At 38.8% G+C, this 22018-nt stretch overlaps 1 protein-coding gene across 2 annotated transcripts; it reads right to left on the bottom strand.

Moving 5' to 3' along the window:
• Window positions 1–283: 283 nt before the first annotated feature.
• On the bottom strand, window positions 284–21395 carry LOC148876859 (electron carrier/ protein disulfide oxidoreductase). Of its 2 annotated transcripts, none has more exons than XM_088974160.1 (7): window positions 21283–21395; window positions 17513–19276; window positions 4861–4916; window positions 4494–4727; window positions 4096–4387; window positions 1074–1270; window positions 284–716 (listed from the first exon to the last, which is right to left on the bottom strand). In XM_088974160.1, the coding sequence occupies exons 2-7, from the start codon at window positions 18173–18175 to the stop codon at window positions 563–565; spliced, it is 1596 nt and encodes a 531-aa protein (XP_088830286.1). In that variant the 5' UTR covers window positions 18176–19276; window positions 21283–21395; the 3' UTR covers window positions 284–562. The 2 variants fall into 2 exon arrangements, with proteins under 2 accessions (XP_088830286.1, XP_088830287.1); XM_088974161.1 differs by lacking the exon at window positions 21283–21395 and adding an exon at window positions 20989–21197.
• Between the last annotated feature and the right edge of the window lie 623 nt (window positions 21396–22018).

The raw sequence follows: 22018 nt of genomic DNA, 5'->3' as shown, positions 1-22018 counted from the left end.
CCAAAATTGAAAACTTTAATCGATAGCATTAGGTGAAACCGGAAAGTGGTACCAAATCAAATAACATTCTGGGGGTATAAACTTGTATGGAGTGGTTGTCCTTGGACCATAGTTCCAAGTTCATGGTTGAATTAAATTCCGTCCCATTCACAGCCTAGGATTTTTGGCTTGTTCATTGAATGCAACATCCGAAATCTAATTTCACATTAATTTTGTCCAATTTATCATATTGATTCACTAAATTTAGGATGCTAAGGTCCTTCTGCTAAGTGCTAACATCATATGCTTGGTATTTACAGGATGTATATATAATTAATTCATTTTGATTAATACCATTTGAGTTAAGGAAAAATGCTGCTCCGGAAATTAGATCAGGTGGAGAAGATACTAAAAGAGTCAAACACCAAACCACACACATGGTAGGGGGGAAGGAGAAAGACAGGATGGCGTTACCACAAAGTATGAAAACTTCCCTCTTTTCAGGAGCTGCAGTTATCTTCATTTGGTTGACAGTTACTCCACAATATTTTTAAAGCAACACTGAAGGAAGTTGATGCTAATGCTAAGAGTTCATGCCCCAGTCATAAGGCTGATATGTCACTTTCAACTGACTATTAGCAAGCAGCTCCAGCAATAACTCAGACTTCTCCGCAACCAGGTAGTTGGATATATGCTTCAGTATCTCTACCTCACTCTTACCAAAATCCACACTATACCTGGAAGAAAAGATAAGATAAAAAGCAAGAAAAAATATCAGAATAGGTCCTACCCCCCCCCTATGCTTCAGTATCTCTACCTCACTCTTACCAAAATCCACACTATACCTGGAAGAAAAGATAAGATAAAAAGCAAGAAAAAATATCAGAATAGGTCCTACCCCCCCCCCCCCCCCCAACTAGATACATGCCATCTTTGCAGCCCAAGTACAACTGGGCAACCCTTGATAAGCATGAATTTTTACGACTCTAATTCATACTGGGAAAGCTTGTAAAACCTTTATTTTTCAAATGGATATCATCTTTTTAACAGAAAATACTAAGAATCTTTTTAGGAGTTCTCTTTTAACAACTTACCACCGAAGAATCTTATTGAGTGATGCCACCTTTGTTTCAGCATCAATTATGACCCCTCCATTCCTTAGAAAATTGTGGGCTGCCTCCATCAGCTCCTTGTCAATGTTCCCAGGTGAGTAGCATCGGAGAGATGGCCCAGATCGTGTTCCATAGACCAGTGCAAAATGAATTAGTGGTTCTACATATGGAAGGGCAACCTGATCCAGTAAAGCAGCCAATGAGTAAAAAAAGAAAATACTTGCCAGAAGCAATCTATAACAGAAAAAATAATAATAATAAATAAAATAAAAAATAAAAAATAAAACGTGTTATAATAGGGAGGGAGAGGGAGTCAATGCTAAGCCAGCATGCTTGTTGCAGTATTATTCAAGAGTTCACTTTTGCTGCAACCATGTTTTAGCTCTGGCTGGTTGCTGCAAATGAAGAGACCAAGGGACCATTTGATAAGAGCTTAAGTTGCTCAACTAAAATGACTTAGTTTTTGTATTTTAGTGGACAAAATAATTAAATGATAAAATATTCATGGGAATAGTAACCTACCCAATTTCTGGCTTCAGCAATTAAGGAGCTCCCAACCTCCTTAAAATCTTATTCACTAAAAGGCAAAGCAATAAGCTTTTCAGTTCAGCCACTTCACCTGTTCTCAAACAGCCCCTAAATGTTGGGTGTAGATCCCACTCACATTAATGTGGGAGTAACAGTAGATAAAGTGAGATAATCAAGTGAAGTTTATGTTAATGTTAAACCATTTTGTCTTCTGTTACTCTCACATTATTGTAAGTAGGCTGTGCAGTCTGCACCCAATGCGGAGCTGCTTCATTCACAGAAACAACCTGGGGCTAAAATATGGTCACGGGAAAAGTGATCTCATCCAAGTGGTGACCCCTACCAATGTAATTCTCCAATAAATATCCTTGTCTAAGCCAAGGTTGAGGCTCTGGAAGCAAGATGCATTGAAGATTTGATCAGTAATGGCAGATAATATTTATTATTTCATGAAAATACAGTAAATGATTACCGTACAATGATCAACACAAAATGTACAAAATATTCCAGTTGAGCTAGCCCACCACTCTCCCAACCTCCCCCAGTCATCAATAACACCCCTGAGCTCCAGGCCACTCTTTCGACTGATTGGATGGAGACCCCACACCAGGGTACGTCTTCTGGCCCCTTCTGGAGCTAGAGAGTCTGCAAGAGAGATTGTAGACCTAGGCACACAAATCAATTCAGCTTGAAAAACCTAAACCTGAGACATGACTTTTCTAATTTGGTTTCTAAGCCTCCATGGACCCTCCATAGCAATGTTTTAAAATACGAAGGCGCGATGCCAAGCGTTCCACTACCTAGAGGCGTGAGGCGTAGTTCAGAATGCAAGAGGCATAAGCTTCCTGAACACAAGGAGGTGTAAGCCTTCCTTAAGAGGAGGCTTACACCTCCTTAAGAGGAGGGGGGTTAGGAGGAGGATGAATATGAAGGGGGGATCTCATTTTTTCTTTATTTTTAATAAAAATCTTTTATGTTAAGAAGAATAAAGATGCATAACATTAGTTGAAGGGGGGGTTCTTGTTGAAGCAAAGGCTCGCTCGCTCATTGTTTAGTGGAGCAAGACCCCCCTAACTCAAAAAACCAAATTGGGCTGCATCAAAAAGGGGGCGGGGGGTCTGGGGGGGGGCACGGAGCAAACCACTTTCTTTCCCCTTATCTTTTCTTCCTTTCCCTTTCCTTTTCTTTCCTTTTCTCTTTTCCTCTTCTCTTTCTTTTTCTTTCCCTTCCCTTTCTTTTCCTTTCCTTTCCTTTCCTTTCCTTTCCTTTTTTCTCTTTTTTCTTTTTTTTTTCTGTCATTTTATATAAGATGTGCATGAGGCACATGAGGCGTACGCCTCTAGCACGCCTCATGAAAAAAGCACGAGGCATACGCCTCCCACGCCTTTTAAAACACTGCTCCATAGAGCCCCTCAACCCTGCAATAATGGATTTGGAACATCCTTCAATGATCAACTCCCTGAACTCTGATGTGCCTGCCAGTCTTAGGACTTAAAGAAACTGTCATTAGTTCAGCTCTAATAGAAGACAAATCCACATCTCCAATATTTATTTTGTAGAGAATAAATTAGTTATAATTTATTTCTGGTGCTGATTGGGTAGTTTAGTACTTTTATCTTTCCCAGTTTCCTTTATTAGGTACATGTCTTTTCTTAGTAAAATTAATTGGATCTTTTGTTATGAGTTCTTGAAGGGCAGATCAGTCATTTTATTAATGCTTGTAAATCTCTCTTCTTGTTGTACTATTAGTTTCTGATTTACAAGTTGGTAGTATAGCTTATTTACCTAAACAATTGGTTCTATATCTGATCTCTCTCTTGAGCAATATAAGGTAGAAACTACATGACCTTGATGGTGGGTTGAAGAACTAACCAATCTCTTCATGGCTTATTGAATCACCTACATTTTATTGGCTGCTTTAGTATTTTTACTGCTTAGGCATGAATTTGTAGAGAAGCGTCTATTTTGAAATTTCAGAAAATCGTGTTTGATGTTTTCGAACTGGTGAGAACAGAAAACTATGTTGGGAAACTAAATTTGATTAAGTATATATTTTGTGATTGCCAAAATCAAATAGAGGCAGATTCTGATATGTTTTAATATTTATGTGTTGAAATCCCAAGTGCTGTTTTAGTGTTAAGTGTTAACTTCTTGTAAGACCATGGAATGATATCTTGTGATACTACAGGTGCAGCTGTGATTGTGTGCTGTGTTCTAGACTTGTTTTGTAGTTCGAATGGAAGGTCTTGCCAATGCAAAGAATTGAAAAATCATGCTAGCTTATGCAATGGGGTCTACTACTGATTACAGTGAAGCACCAAAAATTCCTATTACCACTGTTAAATTAGATGGGACAAACTACCTTGAATGGGCACAATCAGTACCAAAAGTGAAACATTTTTTCTCTGCATATACCAATAAAAGGAGGGGGGAGCCTCCAATATCTAATCTCACAACAGGGATTGCTTTGACTCACCTTGGAACGTTTATCTTTCACACCAAATGGCCTTATGAGATTATATGGAGGTCGTTGATTTCCCCTTAAGATGCCATTATGAATAACTGAAAGTGAATAGGTGCTTCCACCAATAACATACTTGAAGTCTCCAAACAATTTCCGCCGCTCCTGTGCACTTAAAGGATAGCCCCAAGCTAATATTCCATGGATGGCCATCATATTATAGAGATTTATGAAAAAGGCAAGTTTCTCCTCCCTTGACATATCCTGCAACTCCACCCTCTGAAGTTCCTCAACAATTCTCAAATACCTGTGCAGAAATAGCAGTTACAAATGCCAAAAGTAATTAGGAAAACAGGCAATTATTAAGAATTTAAGATGTTTCATGTATCTTCAAATTTCAAGATTTAGCAGACCTTGAAAACTCCTCACTGCCATGGATACTTCTGTAATCAATATGTTTTCCATCTTCAGATGTGTAAGCTTCAAAGATTGCATAGGACAAAAATCTCAACCTTGATGCAATTTCAACTATGGGCTTGGGTTTGGCATCAAGTATGCCCCTTGGAATATTGTAACAATGAGACAACACAAGGGGATCATGATCCAGGAACCGATACAAGTGGTTACCATCTTCAAAGACATTCTCTCTGGAGCATGGCAGCAAATTTCATAAAGAAAAGGCAAGGGTCGTCTCATCAGAAACACGTAACATGAGAACTAAACTATGTATTAAGTTGAAACTCAACATATTTGGAGATGGGACAATTACAAGGGACATACTCAAGAACATGCTGGAAGAAATGTTTATTTGCCAGCTTTTGTCCAAGCTCAACAGCCTGTCTCAAAAACCAGAATGACAAGGAGAATGTTAGTGAACATAGAGTTGAGATAGAACAGGAATGAATAAAGTTACCCAGATGAGACAAGAGATTTCTATATTAGACAATAGCATGATGAGAAAATGGATAAAGTTTAAGTTGAGCTTTTCATCAGTTGGATTGTTTGGTTTCAGGATGTTTTTCATATGTATCTTATGGCAGGATTTGAGTTCTGGGATATTTAGTCTATTGTGTTTGCTTTAGGGGTTGGTGATAGGGTCCTCTGTGTTGTTGTAATTGGATATGGATTTTTTTTTTTGTGATAAATGAAGAATTTATTAATAAACCACTGATATAGAATACACTTGGAGAGGTACAAGCTGCAACCTCTCCAACCCATCAAGAACTAAAAAGGATTACAACTGAGCCCAATACAGATTTTCCCTATTTGCCCCTTGCTTAGCTAAACAATCAACCATAGCATTGGCAGATCTCCCTACCCATTGTATTCTAGCATCCAAATTCCTTATCAAGCATTTGAATCTTTTAAGTTCATTTTTGAAGCACCAAACTGTTGTCTCTGGTTTTTCTAACCACTTGAGAATCACCTTCTATTAGTAGCTGCTCCACTCCTAGCTGTACAGCAAACTGTACCCCTTGTAGTGCAGCTAATAGTTCTGCCCTCATGGAGTCCCCTTCACCTAAAGGACCAGAAAACAGAAAAGTTACAGAACCACTTACATTCCTTATAACCCCTCCCATCCCAGAAAGACCTAGATTGCCCAGACTACTACCATCAAATTTTAACTTCATGAAACCTTCAGGTGGGGGTACCCAAGTACCCAACTCATGTGCATCTTTGTCTTCAGAGAGGAACTGCTTGCCACTTCTGCCCAATGCCTCCACAGGTCATTAAAAGAAAATTGCCTAAATAAATCCAGAGATTTTAACCACACTATAGCACTGTAAAGAGTAGTCGTTCAAGATTGAACAAACACTTACAAGAGAAGAAAAAAGAATAAGAAAAGAATAAAAAAGAATAGGGAGAAGAGAGAGAGAGATTTTGAGAAAAGAGAGTTGGGTGTTTTGAAACAGCTGCCCCGCTCTTAAATTTATATACATAGTATCATACTTATAAAAGGACTGAATTGCTTACATGGCAAGATAAGATAAAGCTGAAATCATAAAAGACTAATCCTAATCTTATCATAAAAGATTAATCCTAATCATAACTTATTGCTGACATACGAAGACCACCTTAGTGAGATCCACATTAATGTTCTCTACACTCCCCCTCAAGTTGGGAATAGATAGTTGTCATTCCCAACTTGCAGAAATCTGCCTCTAACTTCTTCCTTGAAACCACCTTGGTGAGAAGGTCTGCCAGTTGCATGTCGGAGGTGAGGTATGGAAGGCATACTTCTTGAGATGTAACCTTCTCTTTGATAAAATGTCGATCCACTTCAAATATGCTTAGTTCTATCATGTTGTACCGAATTATGAGCTATATTGATGGTAGCCTGATTATCATAGTACAACATCAAGGGTTTCCCATAAACAATACCTAACTCCTCAAATAATTATCTCAACCATAGAATCTCAGCTATACCATTTGCCACGGACCTATATTCAGCTTCAGTACTAGAACGAGAAACAACATTTTGTTTCTTATTCCTCCAAAATACAAGATTACCTCTTACAAAAGCACAATATCCAGAGGTAGGTCTTCGATCATCAACACACCCAACCCAATCAGCATCTGTGTAAACTTCTATCTTCATGTGATCATTATTCTTGAATAAAATGCCTCTATCTGGGCACCTCTTCAAATATGCTAGTATTCTCTCAACTGCAAAGAGGTGAGTAGTCCTAGGAGAGTGCATATACTGACTAACCACATTGACTATATAACTGATGTCGGGTCGAGTGAGACAAAGATAGAGAAGTTTTCCAACTAACCGTTGGAACATAGCTTTATCTTCAAGGGGCTCTCCACCCTCTACACTGATCTTGTGACTTTGTTCAATAGGTGTGTCAGTAGGCTTAACACCCAACCTTCCTGTTTCTTCCAATAGGTCAAGAACATACTTTCTTTGAGAAACAAAAATCCCATGCTTGGATCTGGCTACCTCAATGCCCAAGAAGTATCGTAGTTCTCCCAAATCTTTTACCTCAAACTCTTGATGGAGTTGTTTAAGGGAACCAACCTCACTATTATCATTTCCTGTTACTACAATACCATCCACATATACAGCAAGCAATGTTAAGAAAGTATCCATTCTCTTAATAAACAAAGTGTGGTCTGACTAGGCCTGTACATATCTGAACCTTTCAAGGGCTCGTCTGAATCTATCAAATCAAGCTCTGATGGATTATTTTAGTCCATACAAGGTTTTGTTCAACCGACAAACCTTCTTTCCTATCTCTATATCATAAAATCCAAGAGACAACTGCATGTAAACTTTTTCTTGCAAGTCTCCGTTGAGGAAGGCATTTTTAACATTAATTTGATACAATGGCCAAGAGTAATTGGCTACAAGAGATAATAGAACTCTGATAGTGGTCATCTTTGCTACTGGTGCAAAAGTTTTCAAGTAATCAATACCATATGTCTAAGTAAACCCCTTTGCAACTAATTGAGCCTTATACCTTTCAACGGAACCATCAGCATTATGTTTCACAGTTAACACCCATCTACATCCAACCGGTTTCTTCCCTTTAAGCTGATCAACTATCTTGCAGATATTGTTTCTAATGAGGGCATCCATTTTTACTTTTATTACATCTTTCCACTCAAGAACTGACAAGGCTTCCTGTAATGTTCTGGGAATGGGAATTTCAGCAATGGATGCAAGAAAAGACTTGTAGGAGGGAGACAAATGTTCATAGGACAAGAACTGGGAAATGCAGTGAACTGTGGATGTGGTGCAATGGTGTTTGCTTTTACAAACTACTATGGGAAGGTCAAGGTCATTCAATGAAAGTGAAGGCTCCATGGTGGAAGATCTCCCATCTGTAGTATTTGGTGAAGAGCCTGTGGTACCTAGATCTACATCTGCAGAAGGAACTGGTTGGCCTGAATTGCTGATGACCAAAATCAACCTACCTCCATCGTTTGTGATAAACACTCACATCCTTGCACCTCTGACAACCCTCCCCATTACACCCCTCTTCACTTAATGGGACAGGTAAAGGAACTTCTGGCGAGTTAATCCCAACCTCACTACTCTCCCCCTGAGGAGAAACCCTTGGATAATAGGGTACATCTTCAAAGAAAGTAACATCCACTGAGGCAAATCTTTTCCCAGAAGTAGGTTCATACCAGCAATATCCCTTTTGAGTTTGTGCATAACTAAGGAAAATACATTTTGAGGCCTTAAGATCAAATTTGGAACGATGAGGGCCAAGAATCTGAACAAAGCATGTACAACTAAAGGTTTTAAGAGGAACGGTAAATAACTCTATCAAGATATAAGAGGGTAAATGGAGGTTTCATGTCAAGAACCTGTGAAGGAAACCTATTGATGAGATATACTGCTGTAAAAATAACATCCCCCCCAGAAACGTATAGGCATATTGGAGGTAAACATAATGCTTCTAGCCATCTCCAATATGTGCCTATTCTTTCTTTCAGCAACCCCATTCTGTTGTGGTGTATGAAAACAGGCACTTTGATAGATAATCCCATTTTCAAGCAAATAGGAGGCTAATGGGTTTGCAAAATATTCTTTCGCATTATCAGATCTAAAAATTTTGATTTTGACCCCAAATTGAGTTAAAATCATTTAATGAAATATTCAGGTTAATGTTAGAACCTCATCTTGAGAACGCATGAGATAAACCCACGAAAAACGAGTATAATCATCAACAAACAGTAGGAAATATCTATACCCCCCCATGGTAGTGGTATGGTAAGGTCCCCAAACATCAGTATGCACAATTTCAAAGGGAATATTACTTCTATTATTACTTAATGAATAGGTTGTCCTGTAGTGTTTTGCAAGGTCACAACTCTTACACTTCAAATTAGACATCTGGATAGATTCAAATAAATTGGGAAACAAATTCTTCAAAGCCCGAATAGATAAATGACCCATCCTATTATGCCAAAGCATAGCCTGATCAACAGACTAAGAAACACAAGACCTCTTAGTCTCACTATTTTCCCAATGAGAACTCCCTCCAAGCAGATAGACTCCATTTGCCTCACAGCCAGTCCCAATCACCTTCCTTGTCTCTAGATCTTGAAAAACACATTGATTCGGGAAAAATGTTATTGAACAATTCTAGTTTTTTGTAATGCTACTAACTGAAAGCAAGTTAGTACTAAGCTTTGGAAAATGCAAAACCGAAGATAAGGAAATGGCATTAAACAACTCGATGTCTCCCTTGCCAGAAATAGGAACGAGGGAGCCATCAACAATGGACACTGTCTCTACCGGAAGATAAGTGAAGGCAAGCCAGTCATATGGTCAGATGCTCCTGAATCTATTATCCATAAATGTTCTGTATTACCTGTAGCTGAGGCCCGATTACTTGAATGAACAAAAGCTGAGGTAGGGGGTGTTGATGGTGTCTGAGGTGGTGGAACTAAATTACCAACTTCATTTTCCAATTGAATTAGAGCAACTCAAACAACAACTAGGGTGTCTAGAGGAGTGCCTCTTGTGCTAGATGAGGTTGTACTATCAGTTTTAACAGCCACATTTGCATTCCCCAGGTTGTTTTTGACTTTTGCTGGAACTAGATGTGGATGCAACTTCCAACAAGTATCTTTAGTATGTTTAGGTTTCTTGCAATGCTCACATACTAGGTCCTTCTTAACTTGCTTCTTCACGTCTCTTTCCTTATCACCCCCAGATTTGGGCTTAACTGCTGTCAGAGCTTATTCAAAAGGTTGTTGTTGTATCATAACTTTTCTCCTAGTCTTTTCATTGTGCACTACGGAATAGGCCTGGGACAGAGTTACATTGTCTCTTGTCAACAATTGTTGTCTCACAATACCATATTCAAAATTTAGACCAGCCAGGAACTCAAACACTCTATTAGTTTCAATCTGCTTTCTGTAAATCTGTGCATCCTTCTGACTTCCCATTCAATTTATTCAAGGTGGTCAATTTCATGCCACAGGGATTTCAAGATTGAAAAATAAATAAAACTTGTTTCTCACCTTGCTTGATGTAAAGAGACTGGGCCGAATGGGCCCTAGCATCTTCTTTTGTAATATCTTTTATTTTATTGTTGGCTAATGGGCCTCTCTTGATGGGCATGTTATTTCTTTCTATTTAATCTCTTTATGTTACTGCTTAGCTGGCCGCCCACTTAAGGGCATACTTGTCATCACTCCAATTTTTAATTCTTAATAAAAAAAAAAAGGGTTAGAGGAGAAAGGGGAGATGATTCAACTTCTTCTTCTCCTTCCTTCTCTTTTCGCCATCTTCTTCTCTTGTATTGTTGTTCTTACTTCTCTTCTTCCTTTCTTCTAATCTTCAAATTTACACTTGATATTTGAGAAGAGAGAGAGTTGGGTGTTTTGAAACAGTCGCCCCACTCTTAAATTTATATACATAGTATCATACTTATAAAATGACTGAATTGCTTACATGGCAAGATAAGATAAAGCTGAAATCATAAAAGATTAATCCTAATCTTATAAAGACTAATCCTAATCATAACTTATTGCTGACATACGAGGACCACCTTAGTGGGGTCCACATTAGTGTTCTCTACATATAGGATACACTCCTTCAGATCTTGTTGGCTTCGCACCTTCTCTTGGAATATTCTAGCATTCCTTTCTTCCCACACTGTCCAAAGCAAAGCTGCTCTTGCAACCCTCCACATTATTCTTCCTCTTCAATGGCGCCAAACAAAGGTAGAAGGGTCAAAAATCCTACTTACATCTACTGGCATATTCCTCCTGCATCCAAAATCAAGAAGAGCCAATCCCACAAATCTGCTATAACAGTACAGGAGATCAGTAAATGGTTGCAATCCTCACCAAAGGATTTGCAAAGAGTACACCAATTAGGTGAGAGGCAAAGAGAGGGCTTTCTCCTTTGTAGATTATCCAAGGTATTTACTTTCCCATGAAACACTTCCCAACAGAAAGCCAAGACCTTAGGGGGAACAGGCTTACACCAAACCTCCTTAAAAGGGAAAGAAGAAGAATATAGAGGACGACATAGGGCCTTGAAGAAAGAAGCACAAGAAAATTTTCTTGAGAACACAAGAGTCCAGAACCTTTTATCTGGTTCCTAGGATCCAAACACACTTTTTCAAGAGAACAATAGGCCAGTTAGACTCACAATTTCCTCATCCCTTAGACCTCTCTGAAACCTAAAGTCCCAGACTGGAGTTAAAGGAGATTCCGAAAGGGAACATAAAGAAGAAATAGGCTCTTTCTTATACAGAGAGAGAGAGAATAGGGATGGAAAGAGGTCCTTCAACGGAACCTCTTCAACCCAAACATCTTCCTAAAACAGAACCGAATTACCAATACACACATCATACCTGAGAAAATTGTTGAGTTGAGGGAGAACACTGTAGATTGCCTTCCAAGGTGTTACCAAAGTTGCCCGCTAGAAACCCTAGCATCCCATCCAGTCTTTGAGTAGCCATGAATGCTTCCTATCACCTCATACCACAATCTTTCTCTCTCTAATGGCCATCTCCATAGCCATTTCCCCAATAATGCCATATTCTTTTGCAATAAGTTCCATAATCCTAGACCTCCCTCTTCTTTACTTTTGCACACCACCTCCCACTTCACCAGGTGATCCTTCCTACTTTCTCCCGGTTCCAAATGGAAGTTCCTCATCAACTTTTCTAGCTTCTTGGCTACCCTAGAGAGAATCCTAAAGATTGATAGAAAATAAGTAGGTAGGTGAGCCAAGGTGGCCCTAATCAAGGTAATCCTACCCCCCAAAGAAATATAATTTTTCTTCCGAGAGGCTAAACTCTTCTTAAACTTTTTTAGGACCGAACACCAGAAACTACTCTCCCTAGGGTTTGCCCCTAACAGAAGACCCATGTAAATCAAAGGCCAAGAATCTATAGAACACTCTAAACACCTTGCAATTGCCTCCAACTCTCTATCATTCAAATTTACCCCTGCCACAACACTCTTGTCAAGGTTAATTCTCAGGTTGGACATACTTTCAAACTTTTTCACTATCTTTAGATTCCTTACCTGCTCAAGGTTCCCTCCTTCACCGAAAACTAATATGTCATTTGCAAATTGAAGATGGGTGACTGGCACTCCAGCCCCGCCTATTTTCCAACCATTTACTAAATTCTCCCTACCAGCCTTTGAGATCATTCTACTCAATACATCAGCTAACAAGGTGAAAAGGAATGGTGAGAGAGGATCCCCTTGACTTAAACCCTTACAAGTTGGGAAAAATCCTTTATCCATTAATTAGGATAGAGAAGTGACTGGAGCTCACATAGCCAAAAATCCACTTAAACCACCTTTCTCCAAACCCACACTGCCTCAAGACTTGTAGGAGGAATTGCCAAATGGGCATTTTTCAGATCAAGCTTGCAAGCCAAGCCCTTCTTTTGGGATCTCCTCATTTCTCCCAGGCATTCATTAGCTATTAGGATTTGGTCTGTAATTTGTCTCCCTTGCACAAAAGCCCCTTGGTATTTGCTGACTAGGGAAGGAAGGACCTCTTTAATCCTCAAGGATAACACCTTAGCTAGGATTTTGTAGATACGATCACCAAGCTTATAGGCCTAAAATCCTTAGGGAGGATAGCACTAACCTTCTTCAAGACGAAGGCCAAAAAAGTAGCATTGACTCCTGGACTTACTACATGATTGTCTGCAAATTCTCTGAACACCTCACAAAGATCTTCTTTTAGGACCTCCCAACAACCTTGATAAAAAGCCATTGTAAAACCATCTGGGCATGGCACCTTAGACCTGTTCATTGAAAACACTTCCCTTTTAATCTCCTCTTCTTCAAAGCCTCTTTCCAACCAGCAATCTTTTCACTGCCCAACCTTGGCCAATCCAGTCCTTCCAGAGATAGCCTCTCATCCAAAGGTCTTCCAAACAAATTTTTGAAATGGTTTATAAAGGTCCTAGCTATCCCCTCTTGGTCTATAATTGCCTTCCCTTCTACTTCTAGTTTGGCTATAAAGTTTCTCCTTCGATGCCCACTTGCCAAATCATGGAAAAATTTGGTATTCCCATCTCCTTTCTTAATCCCTTGATGCCTTGATTTTTGTCTCCAACAAGTCTCTTCCTCTAGATCCTTCTTCAACAGTCACCTCTGCTCTCTCTCTTGTTCAAACAGAATCCCTTGGGACTCCTCATCTAGAGCCTCAATTTGAGTGATAATATTTGACTTTTGCTCCTCCACTCTTCCAAAATGATCTCTATTCCACTCTTCAGTTTTGATCTTAATCTTCACAGCTTCTTGTGGAATTTGACACCCTTCCATCTTACCCCACTTAATTCTTCATCCCACCATTCCTTCATTTTACCCTAAAACTCCGGATGTGTTAACCACATATTTTCAAATCTGAAAGGTCTAGGGCCAACATTAAAGGATTCTACACCTATCTTAATAGGCCAATGGTCCGAAGTGACCCTAGGCAGAGCTCTAGAGAAGTTGCCCCAATGGTTTTCCCAAGTTAGATTGAAGAGGAACCTATCCAATTTCAAGCTCAAAGGGTTTTCTTGGAGGTTAGACCAAGTGAATCTGTGTTGTAGCAGTGGAATCTCCTTCAATTCACAATCTTCTAGAAACTCATTAAATCTTCTCATACTTGTTGTGACTGACCGACGAGGGTTATTTTTTCATCTAAAAATCTTATTACATTAAAGTCCCCTCCCACACACCATGGGCCATCCCATAAGCCTTTTATTGCAAACAATTCCTTCTACATCTCATTCCTCTCTCTGTAGGAGTTGGGACCACACACATTAAATACTACCCACATGAAGCCATCCTCTACATTCCTAAATTTGATAGATACAAAGAATCTTCCTATCAATTCCTCCACAAGTTCCATTATCTCATTTCTCCGAACCGTCACAATTCCCCTGGACCTCCAAAAGCTTCTAACCCATCTTGCATTTATCTCAGACAATTTTGTCTCTTGTAGCATCAGAATATCTGGATTCTCCTTCTTAAGATGATCCTTTATTACTCTTCTCTTCCTTGCACTTCCCAAGCCTCTCACATTCCAACTGAATATCTTCATCAATGTTTTTTTCTAGAACCCCTTCTTTTGCCAACCTCCTTTCCTTACCTAGACTTCTTCCTCCTATCTCCCCTTCCACTAAACTCTAGATCCCCCTCGATATCCAAAAGTAACCTTTCCACCTCAGACATTTTATTCTTTTTATTTTCCTTCATTTTTTCATTTTTCCTGCAATGTTTCTTTATCTCCTCCTTCCCCCCATTAAAATCACCCCCTTTCAATTTCTTTTCACTCATCTGCTTTAGCCCTACCCCTTTGCCCTCCTTGTCTCCTTCAACCCTACTTCCTTCCTAGCCCAATCCTCTCCCAAACTCCCTTCCACATAGCCCTCTCTAATTCTGTGTTCCTCAAAATCCAAACAAATCCACCCCCAAATTCTTTCTATCTCCTCCTCCCTACCAATTCTAACAACATAACCTACCGTATCTTTACTTCCCTCTCCAGGACCTTCCTTTCCACCCTCTAACTTGTCACCACCCTCTTCTTGAAAGGATGCTGGGGTATCTGCAAAAGGCTCAACACACAGGTCAGTACCATAAACCAAAGGGACACACATACCTAGCTGAAGAGCAGACAAGGTAGCACAACAAGGGCCTTTGGGTTGGGACAAAACAGCTGAGGCCAAGGAGTTCCCCCTGGTTGGACAAGGTAGAGAAGTGGTTTTTGTTAGATTGGCAACCCCTTCTGATCTTATTAGGAGCCAACCCTGTATCTGCATCTCCCTTCTCAATCTACTTTCACATAACCTAGGGGAGTCCTGTCTTTCTGAGCCAATCCCCATATAGTATTGCTCTCTTTGATTAGCTCCCTTGATTAAGGAAGGTGTAGCCAGCTTGCACAGCATTTGTAGCCGACGTTTCAGCCTTTCTACCTGTGTCAACCTCGCCTCCACCAAAAGTGTTTTCCTCTAGAAAGAGAATTTCTGCATTGAGGTTGTTATCCTCCAAAAAAAAAACCCCTTTGTCTTGCAGATCGACACTACCCAAACTATCTATGTCCTCCATATCAATACCTTCAGTCGATTCCATGTCTGACCAGTCCCACTCTTGTAAAATAGTCAGATCCTTCTGCTTTACACAACTTGGATTCCATCTGTCTGGTGAGATCTTCGATTGTTTCTTGACTAGAGTCCACTGTAGTGAGCAGCTACCAGTCGACTTTGCTCCTGAGGAGTGGCAGCCAACAAAAGGGCGAGAGGACAACGATGATAGACAAACTGTCTTGTCTATCAACAGTCCCCCCTGATCGAACACATGAGTTTTAAGTGGCTCACGCGATTCCTTTAAGATTCTTCCTAGCAAGCTTCCATGGGCCCCTTGCTTATTACCGGGCCCAAAAGAGAAAATGGGGTTTTGCTTATTACTTGGCCCAGTTTTAACGACTTGCGACTCCACGTGACTTTTAATAAAGTCACACAAGTTTAGCCCATTGCCCGGTTTGGTTTTATCATGCCTGGGTTTGGTTCTTCCCTGAGCCGACACCTTCTCCTTGTTTAAAAGTGCCATATTGGCACCAGCTACAACCTGTGCAAAAGTCTGGCCGCCCTCCAGACTGTTTTCTTTTCTTCTGCATGCATAAGACCTTCCCCCTGAATACTACCTTTTTGTTTTTCCATTTTAGTGAAAATGTTATTTTTGTTTGAACCATCCAATCTTTTTTTGCCACGCAATTCTTCTTCTTCAACCTTCTCATCTCCCTCCCTACGAGCCTCTTTCCAAAGCACAGCTTCAATGGATGAAGCCAGCCAAATTGAGTAAAACTGCCCTTCAACTCACACCTCTATCTTCCGAGGTATCTCCTCAGGTCTTACTCCATTTAGTAAAATGGAAGCTGAGTAGAAGTGTCCCCAGAAAACACCTCTTAGTGATCCTCCACACATCAGAGCAATGGCTTCAGCAGTTTCTTGCTTCCACAAGTGAAAAGGTAAGCCTAAGAGTCACACCAGCAACCCATCTTCAACAAAGAAACCTTTAGAGTTTGACCCTGGACACCATCTTGATATTGTGAAATTCCCAAGTTCAGCTTGGATATTTAAAGCCTCAGCTTCTACTCTATTCTTGAGCAAGTCCAACAGTGGCCTTATCTTTCTCATTAGTTTCTTAAGGAGCTTTGGTATATCTGTAGGTTTTTTTCTCTGTTTTTAGGGGTTTTGTTAGGGTAGGCCTGTTGTTTCTTTGGGTCTGCTATTGCTGGGTAATTACTTATCACCCTGCTGTAATTTCCTTTCCTTTTTTTCTCTAATAAAGTTTTTTTTTAATTATTTAAAAAAAAAAAGATAGAACCGGAAAACTACTGAGCCTTTATATCCCCTTCTTTGACAGAAATAAACCATCTTGCCTGACTTGTTCAAGCAGGCTAATTCATTAAGCATGGAAGGCCAATTGTATGGCTTAGTGTTATCAATTATAATTTTTTTAAGCATGATTATAAATGGATATCAGATCTGGCACCTATGCATGGACTTGGGAGACTCAACTTTTATAGTTCCAACTCAGAGATCTCACAGATCAAAGGTTATCCACACAAATGATCATAACCAACCAGTAGTTTACAGAAAATTTCAACTCTTTGGGTGGTTGTTATTCTCTCATCAAAGTCAGATATTCTCTCATCAAAGTTATAGATGCCCTTGTAAATTTCAACAATCATTTCAATCAACAGTCAACGCTAAGCAATTAATGTTCAAGAACTTCAGTAAAACTTTTTTTTATCATTAACATTGAAGAATCTCTATTAATATGTAAAAAGGCATCGATAATATGTACAGTATGGGCACCACATAGACCATCTTAGGTATACCCCTTAATATAGCCCATGATACACCCTTTTCTTCTTTTAATAACATGTTTTTATCCTCTAAAATTTATCTGTGCCAGAAGTTTAATGAAACTTGACACTAATATGAGATTAATAAAGCCAGCTTAAGAAGCAGATGACCAAAATCCATCCAAAGAGTCATAGCATTGATAGAACTCTCTGAGCCATACAAGTTGTAGCCCAATTATAACCAACAATACCAAAGTTTGAAGGGCATTAGCCAGTAAGAAAATCCTTAGTTCAGCATGACAAATTTGAGAATTTAAGGTGAATGGAAGAATAAACAGATCCATGATTTTAATGAAGGAGATATTAACCCGACCAGATAACTTATCCTTCTTGCCATTAGCAACAAAAACAAAATAATAATAATAATAATAAGAATGTCATCCGTTGGATGTGAGGACCATCCTTATCAGGTCAGTTTGTGATAGAATATCGCTTAGACGACACTGATCAATTTGGTGGGCCTTCAATCTCTAAAGGTATGACATGTTTACAGCCATGCAACCTGATATCTTATTTGACTGTGCATTAACCTTGGGCTTTCCCAAGCTTAAAAGTGCATATGCAACTAACCTCTTCTCTTTCCAAATACTGATCCTCTGATAAAAAATCTACAGCCTCTGACCCTACAAAACAGTTGGTGAACCTTCGCATCTTATAAAACCTATCCTTAACCACAACAGTTTCTCTCATTTTCTGAACAATAATAGCCAACTCATCCACTGTCCCACTACTGGACATGTCATCTTCACCAGAGAGTGGTGGTAAAGGAGCTGCATCTGATGGTTCTTGAGTAATAAGGTCATCAATTTTCTCATCAAGCTTGCCAGACTCATCCATGGTCCTAAGCTCACACAACCCTCCCACCAGGACTTCATTGAAGAACACCTTAGGAACAGCATTAGAACCAGTATTTTTCTCTAGCTCCAGCTTTCGGCTTGGATAGATATCAATGTTAATCTCAACATAACTTAGCCTTTTTGAATGCAGCAATAACCTAACTTCTCTACAATCCTGACAACCAAGCCTTGTATACAATATAATCCGCCCTCTCATTGCTAATGGTTGTGCCAATTCTTCTACACGTACATCTATCCTTCCCTCATTTTTGTTCTCTGTATCAAGATCCCGTACAATCCTAATATATCTTAAAGGATTCCATAAAGATTGTCCCTCCGTTTTCTGATAAACTTCTTTTGCTTTGGCTTCTGAGGAAGAATTCTCTTCTTCCTTCATGTTACTATCTGAGCCATCATTTTTATCTTTGTCACAGGTAAGATTTTGTTCTCTTTCGTCTCTTTTTCTCAAAAGCTGACTAAGAAAAGTAGAGACTCCAATTACTTTCTTCTCCTTAACAAAGTTCCTGAGTGTCACAGCAGGCCAAGCATATCCCTGTATCTCCTCTGGATCAACATTTGAGGCACATGCAGATGAATTCCTAGTAACTTCCTTCTCAGGGATCTCAGTTCCATCAAAGACAGGATCTTTTTTTTTTCTCCTCAATTAAAATCTCCTTAGCAGACTGCTTTTTCTCTTCTTGACTTAAAGACTCCAACCCTCTAGACCCCCCAATCTTGACATCTGATCCTTCTATTCTGTCCTTGTTGTCTAAATTGAAGTGTTTTTCTGTGATTTTTAAAGGTTTCATTTCAGCCTGTAATTCCTCTTCATTTTGAAGATCAACTGTATCCATCTTTGGAATTTCAGAAGTTGGAGGGACCACCACATTTTTCTCACTTAAAATCTCCTCAGAAGACTGTTTTTTCTCTTCTTGGGTTTTACATTCCAATACTGTAGACTCCTCAAATTTAACATCTGAACCCTCTCCTCCTTCTGCGCTGTCTAAATTGGAGTGTTTCACGGTAACCTTTAAAGGCTCTTCTATTTCAGTCTGTAATTCCTCTTCTTCTTGATGATCAACTGTATTCGTCTTTGGCCTATCAGAAGTTGGAGAGTCCACCACATTTTTCTCGTTTAGAATCTCCCCGGTAGATTGTTTTTTCTCTTCTTGACTTTTGGATTCCAATCCTCTAGATTCTTCAACCTTAACATTTGAGCCTTCTCCTCCTTGCCTGTTGCCTAAATTGGAATGTTCCTCGGTGATTATTGAAGATTCCATTTCAGTCTGTAATTCCTCTTCTTTTTGAAGATCACCTGTATCCGTCTCTGGATTTTCAGAAGTTGGGGGGACCACTGCATTTTTCTCATTAAAACCTTTGCTTTCCATTATTCCAGAAGATTGTGATTCTTGGATGTTTGCACTTCTAAAGAAACATAAGATCTCAAAATCTAATCAATCTTCAGTACTTATGGCAAACTAGTACTTATTTCCATAATCTGCAAAAACCAGTATGGAATTAACTTAGTAAAGGTATGTTCTACATGTTCTTTTACATATTTCTTAAACAAGAAACCCGCATACAATGTTTTAAAAACAAGAACCACAAGTAAAACACAAGGGGCTTCCTAGAACTTTGAGGGTGTTCTGCAACATGAATGTTTTGTTTTTGAAATTGCCACATCAGAAAAAAAAAAAAACAAATCTGCATTCTTATCTGTGTTTTTTTTTTTTGAAAAGCAAAAAGCTAGTTGATTTTTGTCTAAAAAAAATGCATGTTTTTTAAAACAAAAATACATTTTGTAGTATAGAAATCACATGATTTATGGGACATGATAAACCAATTTATATTCAAACCAACTAGTTTTGTTTTGTTATGCTTTTGAAACTCGCAACAAGAAAAACAGTTCACATTGAAGAACACCCCTTTAATAATACAAGAATATGAAAATCTAAATTCTGAAAAATAAAAGAAAAATCACCACAAAGCCTATTAGCTCAATTGGTTAGAGCATCATGTTATTTACATGAAGGTAATAGTGTTAAACATTCAAATCATACATTGGTTAAACCTTTTTGGCTCTAAACATCAAAAGTGGAACCTACAATATAGTGAATTAGCCATTCAACAACAAATTCAATATTAATTTATAAAACACAATAAGAGGCCAGGTAAGGTACAATCTAGAAAATGAGCCACACTTATGAGCCTAAGCAAGCCTAAGGCATGACTTTGAAAACTTATCATCATCATCTAAGCCTTATCCCAACTATATGGGGTCAGCTACATGAATCCTGTTTTGGCATTCCGTTCTGTTTAGTGTCATATCCATTATTAAATTATGAGTGCTTAAATCATTTATTAGTACTTCAACCCATGTCCTGTTTGCTCTGTGCTCCTAGCCCTTCTAGCCCCTTCTAGCCCCTTCTACTTGCAACAGATTACTGCTTAAGGATTCTGTAGATGGTCTCCTACTTTGAAGCTATGTCTACATATTTAATCTAACATCATGGATTCAAAGTTTAGATTTCTTATCAGATTTCAACCTCATTATCAAAATGTCAGTGGAATTCTGAAATAGGGGTGAAATTTCAAAAAGGAAAAAGCACTTGCAAGTAGAAGATAAGAACTAGCATAACCTAGGGAGGCCGGAGTTTCAAACAGTTCAAATCAAAGCAGCTTATCCTCTTTGTAACAGAGATCGGGTAGCGATTAGCATAACACCAGGAAAGCAGTGTAGTCGTTTATCAAGCAAACCATTCAGTTCTTTTTTGTCTTTTCTTACTTTACAAAAAGATCAACGAAACAGTTAATTATGTAAAAATAACCAAATGAAATGCTGAACCCCATTCAGACAGGATAAAAAATTAAAAAAAAAAAAAAAAAAAAAGTGGAACTATGAGAAACGTCTCTCACGCCTTAGCCGTTTATTTTTCTGATAAAAAGCCAAATATTTAAAGACCAGGTACACTTGAAACGGCAGGCTAATTATTTGAGAGAGTAGTTAAAATGCCAAACGATTGCCACAGGCAGCAAAATAAAGAAAATTTATAAGAGGTGAAAATAAAAGGGCATGTAAAGTGCAAACCCAATGCAAATGCATCAAGAAAGAAAAACATAAATTAATTAACCATTAAAATCTAACCCGAAATATCATAAGACTGAACTCTGAAGACGTTGATACCCAACGCAGACACCCCAAAACCTAACCTTTATCAATAAGACCATAAACGTTTGAAACGTTCAAAGTTCTCTCCAAACGCAATACAGAGGTGAACAAAAACACTAGAACCATTTCCACCGGGATTTCTTCCGCTTAATCCACGGAACCAGTTTCAAACAAGACAAAAGATCGGTGAAAACCAGGAAACCAGAAACAATTTTCAAAGACCAGTATGGGAAAAACTTGCGGATCCAACGGAAACGAAGCAATCAATTCGAGGAAATAAGAAGATTCAGAAGAGTTTGAAAAGAAAACAGTAGTGGAAATCTGAAGAGACTTACAGAGACAAATTCTGACGTGATCGGATTGAAGCAGTCCAAAGACGTCGATTTCAGAGAAGGAAACAAACGAACACGGAAAGCGGGAACTCCGCGGGCGGAAAGGCATGCACGGACTAAGACCCTTTTAATTTGATATATTTTTGGAAAATATTGCAAAGGCACTATTACTTTCTATAATTACAAATATAGCCTCATAAGTTTATAACAGTACCACACCACCAGTCCACCACTAACCCGACTCCAGACCTGCTGTTCGCGAGTTTGTGTGTAAAAACTCTCCCTTAACCAAAGTTTCCCTCATGTGTATAGACTGGTGTGGTGTGTTTACTTTTGATTGATTAGTAGTGTTTTATTACTGATTCTTACTGTGGTTTCACGGTTTGTGCTAAAATGTAGTCTACAAAAATCTCCCTCCCAAATATAGGAACCTACCGGCCCAATTTGCCGGTTTGGTTGGAGCTGAGGTTTTCTTCTTTTAAGGGCAAATATTTTAAACTATCTCTACTATATAGCTAATTAACAAACTATATATTTATTGTTTAATTATTGCCTTAAATCATTCTTAATGTTTCTGACAATTGACTAGTTCTAATTTTGTTGTTAGTATTCCTTAATATTCGGTCAAAATCTGTACACATGTAACATCACGTAACGTTTAAAATTTTTTTAAAACCCAATATTACCATTGTCCCATTCCTCTCGACGCAGCAATAGAACACCAGCATCAGCACCCCCT

This window comes from Nelumbo lutea, chromosome 1, assembly GCF_056320005.1.
Source record: "Nelumbo lutea isolate HS-2025 chromosome 1, American lotus-T2T, whole genome shotgun sequence".
Classification (NCBI taxonomy): Eukaryota; Viridiplantae; Streptophyta; class Magnoliopsida; order Proteales; family Nelumbonaceae; genus Nelumbo; species Nelumbo lutea.
This window is presented reverse-complemented; position numbering and strand designations above follow the sequence as displayed.